The 13,053-nt window shown below is 34.9% G+C and overlaps 3 protein-coding genes across 3 annotated transcripts; 2 read left to right on the top strand and 1 right to left on the bottom strand.

The window, feature by feature from the left end:
- The first annotated feature begins 314 nt into the window (after positions 1 to 314).
- On the top strand, positions 315 to 7,000 carry LOC105157463 (putative late blight resistance protein homolog R1B-8). The gene is made up of 4 exons (XM_011073871.2): positions 315 to 1,770; positions 2,103 to 2,235; positions 3,037 to 5,809; positions 6,864 to 7,000. The coding sequence occupies exons 1-3, from the start codon at positions 636 to 638 to the stop codon at positions 5,762 to 5,764; spliced, it is 3,996 nt and encodes a 1,331-aa protein (XP_011072173.2). The 5' UTR covers positions 315 to 635; the 3' UTR covers positions 5,765 to 5,809; positions 6,864 to 7,000.
- Positions 6,400 to 9,831, top strand: LOC105157266 (putative late blight resistance protein homolog R1A-3). Its single transcript, XM_088878943.1, has one exon. It carries the CDS (start codon positions 6,926 to 6,928, stop codon positions 9,590 to 9,592), a length of 2,667 nt encoding a protein of 888 aa, XP_088735069.1. The 5' UTR covers positions 6,400 to 6,925; the 3' UTR covers positions 9,593 to 9,831.
- A 698-nt stretch (positions 9,832 to 10,529) lies between these two features.
- LOC105157265 (glycine cleavage system H protein 3, mitochondrial) lies at positions 10,530 to 11,876 on the bottom strand. Its single transcript, XM_011073632.3, has 4 exons — positions 11,638 to 11,876; positions 11,468 to 11,556; positions 10,847 to 11,017; positions 10,530 to 10,754 (listed from the first exon to the last, which is right to left on the bottom strand). Exons 1-4 carry the CDS (start codon positions 11,738 to 11,740, stop codon positions 10,626 to 10,628), a joined length of 492 nt encoding a protein of 163 aa, XP_011071934.1. The 5' UTR covers positions 11,741 to 11,876; the 3' UTR covers positions 10,530 to 10,625.
- Positions 11,877 to 13,053: the final 1,177 nt, after the last annotated feature.

Raw genomic sequence — 13,053 nt, 5'->3', positions numbered from 1 at the left:
TTGGATTATAAATTTTCAAAATTTAGAATGCACTTTTAATATAATTAATTGCTTAGTAAATAACTTATAAATATTGATAAATAAAGTGAGTTTTAAATTAATTAAATATTACTATCAAATTTAATACTCAAATATAAAAATGAAAGCCATATGGTTCAAATAAAGAGAAAATATATTGATTAAGTTTTATTTAATTCTTTTTGATATACTTCTAAATACTAAGGGGAAACAATGGAATTTTTTAAGCATAGTATAGTGTTTGTTTATTATCGTTCCAATAATATTTCGATACGCTAAGATCAATGTGAAATAATTGTCGCTAATATTATCACAAACATTGCAGCTTTAAACCATAACTCTTAATGGTGAAAATATAAAAATTGTAAAATTAATTACACGTAGACCTCTTCTAAAAATGTAAAATTAGACACTCTGCTGTCCGACCCGCACGCAAATATGGAGATCCTGCAGATTTTAAGCTATTTTATCCTTAAGGGAGGCGCTTTTTCGCCTTATCCATAGATAGGGATAGTACCCCCGTCACTGTACTACACTCATTCCTGCAGTTGTGCATCTTTTTTCTGGAAATTTCAAGAAGTGCACTGTGCACCTGCACAAGATCGGAGGAGTTTGAGATGGCTGTTGCAGCTTATGCAGCTCTGCGTTCTCTCAAGCCTGTCCTCGACAATATCCAGAATCCCGTTCGTCGCCATCGGCTTCATGTAGACTCAGATCGAATTCAAAGCTTGCAAGAAAAGGTAGAGTTCTTGCAAGAGTTCCTCGAAGTTCATTCTCAAAGTAAAAGCCAAGAAATAGAAGATCTGTCGAGGCAAATCGCTGTTGTTGCGGTTGAAGCGGATGATGTCATTGACCGTCACGTAGTGGATCAACTTTGTAAAGGATCTCAAGATGAAAGTCATCACCTGGCCTCCCTCTCATCTTTTTGTCAAGATATAGACAAAATAATTGAAAAGATTGATGGGATCACCGAAAATTTGATGATGATTAAAGAGGAATGGGGCGACAACGTTCAAGAGAAGAATTCTGAAGTTTCCGTGCCAGTTAGTTCAAGAACACTTCCTTCCGGTGGCAACGATACTATGGTGGGATTTGAGGAAGGCTTGCTTCAGATCATGGATGTGCTTACTAGAGATGAATTTAACCTTCAAATTCTCCCAATTGTTGGAATGGGAGGGATTGGTAAGACCACTCTCGCAAGAAATGCTTTTAATCATCCATATATTGTCAACCGATTTGATATACTTACTTGGATTACAATATCTCAAGAATACAACATGAAAGAAATTCTTTTGGGCCTTTTGAATGATGGAAGTATAGAAGAAAGTGCAGAAATAGAAGAGTTAGAAGTACTATTGTACCAAAGATTATTTGGCAGAAAGTATTTGATTGTTATGGATGATATTTGGAGTATCAAAGTTTGGAATGATTTAAAAATATTCTTCCCAGATAATGGGAATGGAAGTCGAATTATGATGACTACTAGGCTAACCAATGTGGTTGTTTCTTTGGGCACTCTTAAACCCTATTCGATGGATTTTCTAGACGATAATAAAAGTTGGAATTTACTTTGTGAAAAGGTATTTGGTGAAAGAAATTGCCCTTATCCAGAATTAGAGGGAATTGAAAAAGATATAGCCAAAGGCTGCAAAGGGCTTCCTCTTGCACTTGTAGTAATTGGTGGGCTCCTTGCGAATTCCGACATGCAACGTGAATATTGGGTGTTAGATTGTGAGAAATGTGAACTCATTTGCCAATTCACAAGATAATGAGCATTGCTTAAAAATATTGCTTTTCAGTTACAACAACTTATCTTCATCCTAAATTATGTTTTCTCTATATGAGAGTTTTTTCGGAAGACCATGAGATCAATGTCTCCAAACTCATCAACTCATGGGTCGCTCAAGGATTCATAAAACCAGTAAGAGGTAAAAGTGTGGGCGAGGTTGCAGAGAAATACTTGAGAGATCTTTTTGATAGAAATATGATTTTAATTCATAAATGGACAAGGAGTGGAGAAATGAAAACATGCAGTAGGGCTAAGTGATCTGCCGAAGCTGTGGGATGTAAAAATACATCGGTAGGGGAGCGTTCCGCCTTGGAGGGAAGCCCCCGCGCGAGTGGCGCTGGACGAAGCGGAAGCGAGAATGTCGGCTTGAGTAATGCAAACATTGGTGAGAATTCAATGCCACGAAAATCTAAGGGTTCCTCCACAAGGTTCGTCCACAGAGGGTGAGTCAGGGCCTAAGATCAGGCAGAAAGGTATAGTCGATAGACAACAGGTGAATATTCCTGTACTACCCCTTGTTGATCCCGAAGGACGGAGTAGGCTAGGTTGTACAAATATTATTAAGGACCCCTTTGAGAAAATTATGACAGAAAGGAATAAAATTGGGAAAAAAGAAAAAAATGAGAAAGGGAAAAAGCAAAAAAATGAAAGAAATGGCCAATGAACAAAATAGGAAGGGAAAATAATTAAAATTAAAATTAAAATTAAAATTAAAAATAAAACTAAAACCATTAGTTTGTTGACAGAGTTGGTGATTAATTAACTACAAACAATGCCTTTTAAATTAGCCATTACAGCTAGATTTCTTGAGTCAACGATCCTCCTTAGCTGCAAACACATGGATCATGTAAGAAATATTATTTAAAATTCAACAACTTGGCTGTTAACTTTTCAACTTAATCTTTGAAAATCAAGAGCAATATTATTTCAAATCCATAACTTAAATGAGAAAATTTTTATCCAAAAATCATGTTCGGTCAAATTAAATCAATAATAAAGTAAGTACGATACATTTGTTATGTGATTAGTCATTTTTATTAAACTCTATTCCATCACACGGTAAATGTATTGTACTGACTACCATACAATTGGTTTAAATTTGACTAAATTCAATTTGGATTAAAACTTCCGGTTAAATGGTAAATCAAGGGTTTTTAATCCATTTTGTGGGAATCCTCACATTTTATTACATCAATGTTTAGAGAAATTAATTAATATATATAATTAAGTTGCAAGAAGCTGTTTTACTTGCACAAATTGACAATTGTCATTCACATTCTGCATCTAGTTCTCCTTCAACTCAGTTTGAAAAACAACTCCTACAAAGATCAAATTAAGAGGTTTGAGATGGCTGTTTCAGCTTATGCAGCTTTGCTTTCTCTCACGCATGTCCTTGATAATGTCCAGCATCCTACTCGCCGTCATCGACTTCTTGTAGACATAAATCGGATTCAAATTCTGCAGGAAAAAGTCAACTTCTTGCGAGATTTTCTTGAAGTTCACTCCCAAGGGAAGAGCCAACAAGTGGAAGATCTGGCGAGGCAAATCGTTGTTGTTGCGGATGAAGCAGAAGATATCATTGACTCCCACGTTGTGGATCAGCTTCGTGATGGATCTCGAGATCAAAGTCATGCTACGATCACGACCTCGTCTTTTTGTCAAGATATAGACAAAGTAATCGAAAAGATTGACTTGATCAAGAAAGATTTGATGATTGTTAAAGAAGAATGGGGTGACGTACAAGAACAAAAGCCTGTAGCTTCAGCATCTGTCAGGTCATCATCCAGTGGCAAGAATACTATGGTGGGATTTGATGAGCACTTGCTTCGAATCATTGATGAGCTGACGAGAGATGAATCAAATCTCCAAATTCTCCCGATTGTCGGAATGGGAGGTATTGGTAAGACCACTTTAGCTAGAAATGCTTTTGACCATCCATATGTTGTCAATCGCTTTGATATATGTATTTGGTTTACAATATCTCAAGTATACAATGTGCGAGAAATTCTTCTCCACTATCTCAATGATGGAAAAGATGAAGAGAGTAATGAATCTTTGGCTAGATTAGGTGAAAAATTGCACAAAAAGTTATTTGGCAGAAGATATTTGATTGTTATGGATGACGTGTGGAGTACCAAAGCTTGGGATGATTTTAGCTTGTTCTTCCCAAACAATGGGAATGGAAGTCGGGTTTTGATGACTACCAGGTTGTCAAAGGTGGGGGGGTCATTAGGAACTCACAATCCTTATTTGATGGATTTTTTAAATGAGGAGAAAAGTTGGAATTTACTTTGTGAGAAGGTGTTTGGTCAAAACGATTGTCCATATTCGGAATTGGAGAAAGTTGGAAAGGATATCGCAAAAGGTTGCAAAGGACTTCCTATTGCCATTGTAGTAATTAGTGGGCTGCTTGCAAGAACCGACATGAAACAAGAACGTTGGGAGCATATTGCCAGAAATGTTGCGTCTTTTGCTAGTTCAAAAGATAATCGGCATTGTTTGGAGATATTGTCACTGAGTTATAACAATTTGCCTATTCATCTTAAACCATGTTTTCTCTATATGAGTGCTTTCCCAGAAGATAGCAAGATTAAGGTCTCTAGACTAATCAAATTATGGGTTGCTAACGGATACTCGAAACCTGAGAGAGGTAAAAACTTGGAAGAGATTGCAATGGAATATTTGGAAGATCTTATTGATAGGAATTTGATTTTAATTTCTGAACGGACAGATGGTGGAAAAATAAGAAGTTGTAGCATTCATGATCTTTTGAGGAACCTATGCTTGAGAGAATCTAAGAAAGAGCATCTTTTTCGTGTCTCAAAAACACAACGAATTCGTATTTTGCCACAGGAGAAAAACGTATGCTTTACATGTGGTGAGCGAGCCTCGCCACAAGAAAGTATAGATGTCCCAGAAATTCTTGTTGGCTCGCGTTCCACATTGGTTGCTAGTGGGCTGGTGTGTGATACATGTAAAAGAAAGCACCAACATCTTGATATATTCAGATGGGTGAAGCTTTTCGGGCAGTCTTGTGAAAAACTTCGGCAACATACTAAATTGCGGTTGATTGATGTTCGAACAAGTGTGTTCTGGTATCGTACTCTTAGCAAATTTGAATTCGTGCCTTCGTCCTCTATACCTTTATTGTGGAACTTACAGACTTTACTTATAGATGGAAGCGGAGCAAATGTCAAGAAGCGACCAATCGTCGTTCCATCTAAAGTTTGGGAGATGCCACAACTTAGACATATCGTCATGGATTTGGGTTTTTTACCTACTCCTGTAGATACTCAAGATACCATCACTCTGGAAAATCTGCAGACTCTTTCCACAATGCATAATTTTAGGTGTACAAAAGAGGTTTTTGAAAGAATCCCAAATCTGAAGAAACTGAAAGCTCGTTATCTCAACGTCAAAGATTGGTCCTTCTATTGTCTTCACAATCTTGCTCATCTGCATAGGCTTGAATCCTTGTCTCTCATAGCTGAAGATTTGTTATTGGAGAAAACCGCCTTTCCGACTTCACTCAAGAGGTTGAGTTTGTCCAAATGCAGAATTCCTTGGGGACATATCACGATTATTGGTTCTTTGTTGCCCAATCTTGAAGTGCTTAAATTGTTGAATAATGCTTTTAGAGGGTCCGAGTGGAGTCCAGTTGAAGGGCAATTTCCTCGACTCAAAGTCTTGTTTATTTCGGACAGCGACCTGGTGTCGTGGAGAGCTGATGATTTCCATTTTCCACATCTCGAGAGCCTTTTCCTCCGACTGATGCATAAGTTGGAAGAGATCCCTTCAGGTATTGGACATATAGAGACGCTTCGTTCAATTCATTTGAACAAGTGCAGTGAGCTAGTCGTCAACTCGGCAAAGCAAATACTGGAGGAACAATCTAGCTATGGAAATGAGCTTGAAGTCCGTGTAGATCGAAAAAAGGTCAGTGTTGATGATTCCTGAACACTCGGAATCAAACAAAACGACAACATCTTTTACACAGATAAGGTAATGTTCCATGTCCAACAGATAATATGATTAGTAATCGACTCTATTTTTTTTTTTTAACTTAAATTAAAAGAGAAGGTAATGTTATTTTGATACCAAGTAATTATGAATTACTTAATTAGTACGAGTTTAAATATAAATATGACTTTGGCACCCAATTCATTTTTTAATTCAACATTTTTGTTATCTTTTTATGTGATGAGTACTTTACTCTTAGATACTAAATTAAAATATAATAAATTTATCAATTTTATTTTTCCATAAATTCCTATTGATATATTTTTGTCTTTATTTGACTTTCAGTTCATATTTGGCTAACAAGATTATTATATTTTTAGTACTAATTTTGATACTTTTTACTATTTATTTTTCAATATATACAGAAAAACTCTTTATTAAATAACTTATAAATTAATTAGTCAAGTGATGAGAATAGAGATTTTCATGGTCGAAGATATTTTTTGCATTTATTTGGGATTTTAAAATTTGATTTGCAAAACTTCAAAAGTTTCAATTTTGGATTATAAATTTAGAATGCAATTTCAACTTGTCTGTGGTTGTAATGCATTTTGAAAAATTTTACTTTTAATATAATTAATTGCTAAGGAATAAGTTATTTTATAAATATTGATAAATAAAGTGAATTTTAAATTAATGAAATATTACTATCAAATATAAAATTGAAAGCCATATGGTTCAAAGCCTAAGGGGAAACAATGGAATTCTTTGAGCATGGTATAGTGTTTGCGTCTTATTGTCCCAATAATATTTAGACACGTTACGATCAATGTAAAATAATTATTACTGATATTATCACCGACATCGCAATTTTAAACCATTACTCTTAATGATAAAAGTATAAAAATTTTAGAGTTAATTATACTTAGATCTCCTCTAAAAATATAAATTCAAGAATCCAAAAAATCCGACCCATACGCAAATACGGACATCCAGCAGATTTTTAAGCTATTTTATCCATAAGGGAGGGGCTTTTTCGTCTTTTTGCCTAGATAGGGTGAATACCCCCGTCACTATACTCCACTCATCCCTGCAGTTGTGCATCTTTTTTCTGGCAATTTCAACAAGTGCACCTGCACAAGATCGGAGGTGTTTGTGATGGCTGTTGCAGCTTATGCAGCTTTACTTTCTCTTAAGCATGACTTCGACAATATCCAGCATCCTGTTCGTCGCCATCGGCTTCATGTAGACACAGATCGAATTCAAAGCTGGCAAGAAAAAGTAGAGTTCTTGCTGGAGTTCCTCGAAGTTCATTCTCAAAGTAAAAGCCAAGAAATAGAAGATCTGGCGAGGCAAATCGCTGTTGTTGCGGTTGAAGCAGATGATGTCATTGACCGTCATGTAGTGGATCAACTTTGTGAAGGATCTCAAGATGAAAGTCATGACCTTGCCGCCCTCTCATCTTTTTGTCAAGATATAGACAAGATAATTGAAAAGATTGATGGGATCACCCAAGATTTGATGATGATTAAAGAGAAATGGGGCGACAACGTTCAAGAGAAGAATTCTGCAGTTTCCGTACCAGTTAGTTCAAGAACACTTCCTTCCGGTGGCAACGATACTATGGTGGGATTTGAGGAAGGCTTGCTTCAGATCATGGATGTGCTTACTAGCGATGAATCTAACCTTCAAATTCTCCCAATTGTTGGAATGGGAGGGATTGGTAAGACCACTCTTGCTAGAAATGTTTTTAATAATCCATATATAATCAACCGATTTGATATACTTACTTGGATAACAATATCTCAAGAATACAGCATGAAAGAAATTCTTTTAGGCCTTTTGAATGATGGAAGTATAAAAGAACGTGCAGAAATAGAAGAGTTAGAAGCACTTCTGTATCAAAGATTATTTGGCAGAAAGTATTTGATTGTTATGGATGATATTTGGAGTATCAAAGTTTGGGATGATTTAAAAAAGTTCTTCCCGGATAATAGGAATGGGAGTCGAATTATGATGACTACTAGGCTAACCAATGTGGCTGTTTCTTTAGGCACTCTTGAACCCTATTCGATGGATTTCCTAGACTATGATAAAAGTTGGAATTTACTTTGTGAGAAGGTATTTGGTGAAAAAAGTTGCCCTTATCCAGAATTAGAGGGAATTGGAAAAGATATAGCCAAAGGCTGCAAAGGGCTTCCTCTTGCACTTGTAGTAATTGGTGGGCTCCTTGCAAATTCCAACATGCAACGTGAATATTGGGTGTCAATTGCGAGAAATGTGAACTCATTTGCCAATTCACAAGATAATGAGCATTGCTTAAAAATATTGCTTTTGAGTTACAACAACTTATCTATTCATCTTAAATTATGTTTTCTCTATATGAGAGCTTTTCCAGAAGACCATGAGATTAATGTCTCCAAACTCATCAAGTCATGGATCGCTCAAGGATTCATAAAACCAGTAAGAGGTAAAAGTCTGGACGAGGTTGCAAAGAAATACTTGAAAGATCTTGTTGATAGAAATATGATTTTAATTCATAAATGGACAAGGAGGGGAAAGATGAAAACATGCAGCATCCATGACCTTTTGAGGGATCTATGTCTCAAAGAATTTGAAAGAGAAAATCTTTTCAGTGTCTCTAAAGTCGAACACATTGAACTTTCAGGAAAGTTTAAAAATTATGTGTGCTGTCTATGTAGTCATCCATATCCAAAAGAAAGGATACATCTCCAAGCAGTTCTTGTTGGCTCGCGATCTGCACCATCTAGTCCCTTGGTGTGCGAGGCCTGTAGAGTTATGCATCCAAATCTTATTAGATTAAGATGGGTGAAGGTAATCAACCATGTTCATGGCTTTTCCGGTGAAAATTTTCCGCAACACACTAGATTGCGGTGCCTTACTATCAAAGCATCTCGTGAGGGTCAGGGAGATTGGGCTGAAGCGAAATTTGTATTTCCGTGTACAATTTCTTTACTATGGAATCTACAGATTTTGGTGCTTGATTTGGAGTATTCATATTCTCATCCATTAGTTTTGCCGTTTGAAATTTGGGAGATGCCACAACTTATGCGTCTCAGTGTTGGAGGTTTTAGTTTGCGTGATCCACACATGCATCAACTTGAGATTACTTTGGAAAACCTAAGTGTTCTTTCTACAAGAACTTTCAAGTGCAGTGAGGAAGTCATCAAAAGAATGCCAAATCTGAAGAAACTACGAAGTAGCTATTCAAACGGCTTAGTGAAGGATTCGCACTATTCTCTTTGCAATCTTGCCCAGCTGAATAAACTTGCATCACTCTACTTAGAGCATTATTCCCTGTCGGAGGGCATCGCCTTCCCAACTTCACTCGAGAAGTTGACATTGTCTCGGTGCAGTATTCCTTGGGAAGAAATGACGATCATTGGGTCATCACTACCCAATCTTGAAGTACTTGAACTGAAGCATCCCACCTTCCAGGGGGCAGAGTGGAATCTGGTAGAAGAAGAATTTCTTCGACTGAGAGTGTTGTCAATTTCGGGTTGTAAGCTAGTTAGCTGGAGAGTGGAGAGTAATCACTTTCCGAAGCTTGAGAGACTTTTCCTTGAAGACATGCATGATCTGAAGGAGATCCCATCTAGTATTGGAGATATAGCCACACTGGTTTCAATTCATTTGGATACTTGCGGCAATTCAGTCCTCCACTCCGCAATGCAAATGCTAAACGAACAAGTTGACTATGGTAATGAGTTTGAACTTCTTATAAATGGTGAAGATATCTATTCGTTGATTCTTGGAGAAGGTAAAGATATGGGTTGGTGGAACCCGGACGACGACGACCATTAGGAATGGTAAAATGCTTTTTCTATGAAAAATTAGGAATTTGAATTAATTTAGCATTATCCATTTGCTCATCCCATTTATATCTTCTTCCTCAGTCTTATAAACTGTGACAACTTCAAGGCAATGTCCAAAGTGCCCATTCAAATGTTTTTTTTTCTCGGATCTTTTATTTTTGCATCCTTAGTCCTTTTTCTTGTGTAAGAAGATGATCCCATATGTTTTTACTTCCTTTATAGTTTTCAGAGTCGTGGCCATTTATAGTTTAGAGATAAATTAATTCTTTTTTATTTTGATGTCATAAGAGTATTTTATCAAGTTTACTTACTAATTAATAGCATCTGACAAGCTTACGATGAAATAAAAATCTAAATTTTGAAGTTTTTATTAGATGTAAACCAACCATTATTAATAATGGTTTTTAACTTTTAACGTTGTTGGATTAATGGACCTCTATTAAATAAATTAAGAAATCAAAATAGGCCTCAGTAAAGAAATTAAAATAATATTTAAGACTAATTAAATCATCTTCCACTCGAAATATATGTGGGGATAATATAATTGTGACAAAATAAATATTTTTGTCATATAATAATCACAATATTAAAATTATCACTTAATTGTTTGTACATACGTATGCATACAATATTGTAGTATGATAAGATTTGATACTACAATAAAATCAACAAGTATAAGCTCGATCTCAATCAAATTCACTCCACACTAGATAACTGCCACACATGTCTCTCATTTTTTTAAAAAAATTACGTGCTACCTTAAATATAGTACCAATTAAGCTTTGAGGTTGTAGAGTTTCGTCGTGGCAAAAATTTTTTTGACTTGCTCGTACTATCGATTTGTTGTGTTGTATGGTAATAACTTGTGTGTGATGAAAGCCCCAATTATAGATATGAGCATGCTTCGACTTGAGTTTTGAATTAAATTAAACACAAATTTAAGTAGTGCATAAAAATTGAACTTGAGTTTTGACAAAAGGGGCAAAAAGGAAAAAAAAAAAAAAAATGAGGGTGAAGCACAATTAGTGAGCAGCATCTTCTTCTTCACAGAACTTAGTGTACTCTTTGGGTCCCATCAAGGATTCCAATTCAGAAGGATTGGAGGGCTTCACCTTTATCATCCATCCATCTTCATATGGGCTTGTGTTGATCTTCATCCCCATTATTGCAAACACAAGAACCAAACATTTCATTTTTCCACAAAAAAAATGTCAATTTATTACAACGAGTAATTTTTACGTACCAATCCAGGAGTTTCTTTGAGCTTCGCGTTGATCTCCACAATCTCACCGGAGATGGGAGAGTTCACATCGCTCGTCGCCTTTACACTCTCGACCGATCCAAAAGAATCGCCTTGCGTCACCGGTTTCCCTGCCTCCGGCAGCTCCACAAACACCACTTCTCCTAGATGGTCCTAAGAACATGCAGTAGTATCACTCAAAGGTCATGTTCACATCCATTTGGCATTGATGGCCAAAAAGGTTTTTCTTTCCTTCAAAAAATATGATAAGGCCAATAATTTTAACTGTTTTTCCCCCCTTAATATGCCGTCATTACATCTTTCACTATACTAAAGTATCATATCCTTATCGATTACATCAACAATTTCATTACAACAAATAAATAAATATTTACATTCATGAAACTCAAACTCAAAACTTCTTACTAAGCTGACAGCCTCAAACGCAAGCCGAAATTATCATACTATCTACTCATTATGGAGGTATATCCAAACATATCATAAATAAACACAATATATTACCTAACACCTTATCCTACTCGAATCACAAAAAGGACATCATGAGATGCTCCAAACACACACACACACACATATATATATATCGAGAGAGAGAGAGAATAAAACCTGGGCATGGTGAGTGATTCCAACGGTGGCTACAGGGCCATCATGCTTCACCCATTCATGTGAATTAGCATACTTGAACCCCTCCAACACTGCAAAAATCCATTATTTTGCAGTACAGAAAATAAACAGAAAGGGATAAATTAAGAGTGATAATAGATTTGGTTACATACCAGTAGAGAAGCATCTGGAGAGTGAAAAAGCAGGAGATTTTGAAGCAGCAGTAGAGAGTTTGAGGGCATTGGCTGTAGAAGAAGCCCACATTCTGAGTGCCATATTCCTCAAATTATTACAACTGTTGGAGACTCCTAAACTTGGTGTTGATGTAATAACAAAAGGAGGAATAAAGGGTTGCAATATAGTTTGGTGCTTTTGTATTATCTTTGATGAATGGTGAGGAATGAAAGCCTCATCCTACGAATTCACACCATCTCCCTTCCATATACATATATATATATTATTGTTTTTTTTTTATTATTACTATTATTCTTCATGTTATTTTTTTTTTATTATTCTCAATCATTAAAAGTAACAAATATATACTTCCATATCTTGCATATTTGAGGGTTTTTTTTTTTATTTGAAAAGTAATTTTAGTTATAATAAGTTAATTACATCCCGAATATTATCATACGTGCCAGCTATTTTGTAAATACATACATTCTTGGTCATGTAATTAGTTTAAATTTGAGGAGCTCGATTATAAATTGGATTTTCTTTTATGACGCTATGATATTTAAAAATGTCGAACTTAATTTATTGAAAATTTACATCAAAGTTGGAAACATAATAATTAGATTATTGGCACCAAAGGTAGTTATGTTTAAGCAGTTAAGTTAACGTATAAAGTCGTGCACACGAGTATTTACAATTTTTCCCAACTTAATTATATATTAAAATGAAAAAACAATAGATAAGTAATTTCTTTTTTGGGGCGTTTGCAAGCATTTAAATTAAGTGTTTTTTTTTTAATTATAACTTATATTATGTTAAATGAAGGTATTTAAAAGTATAACTAATTATTTTTTATAATTTTCTTAAGTTAAATTAAAATAAGTTAAAAGTTATAAAGTGGTGGGTAAGTTTTTATTGCAATTTAAAATACTTTTTTTAAATAAGATAATTTTTTATGACTTTTGTGCCATAATTATTTTTTTATATATATTTTAAAAATGCCCTTAAATTTCAAGGTTAGTAATTTCATAAATAAGCTGATTATCAATTTTTTTTTTACTAAATATTTTCATATCAACTTCTTTTTCCTAATTATAACCGTTACTTCCAAATACTCTCAATTTTTGCATTTTAATCATTTGTGTATTTATTTTTAAAATTTAAGCATTTTTTAAAAAGTATAAGTTTTTGCAAGCACCCCTTTAAATAATTCTGTTCAAAAGGTTTATATGGGTGAAATTACGCTTTTGGTCCTATAGGATACATAGGGAGTTCAACACATTTAATTCTCTACTTTACCAAAATTTTAAAATAGTTCCGAAATTGAAAGTTTGACATATTTAATACTATAATTTATGAAATTTTTTAAACCAAAACTAAAAGTTGATATATTTAATACTATACTTTTTGAAATC

This window comes from Sesamum indicum, linkage group LG3 (assembly GCF_026168435.1).
Source record: "Sesamum indicum cultivar Baizhima isolate 11 linkage group LG3, ASM2616843v1, whole genome shotgun sequence".
In the NCBI taxonomy this organism is placed as follows: domain Eukaryota; kingdom Viridiplantae; phylum Streptophyta; class Magnoliopsida; order Lamiales; family Pedaliaceae; genus Sesamum; species Sesamum indicum.
The sequence above is the reverse complement of the archived record's forward strand: the minus strand, read 5'-3'. Positions and strand labels throughout refer to the sequence as shown.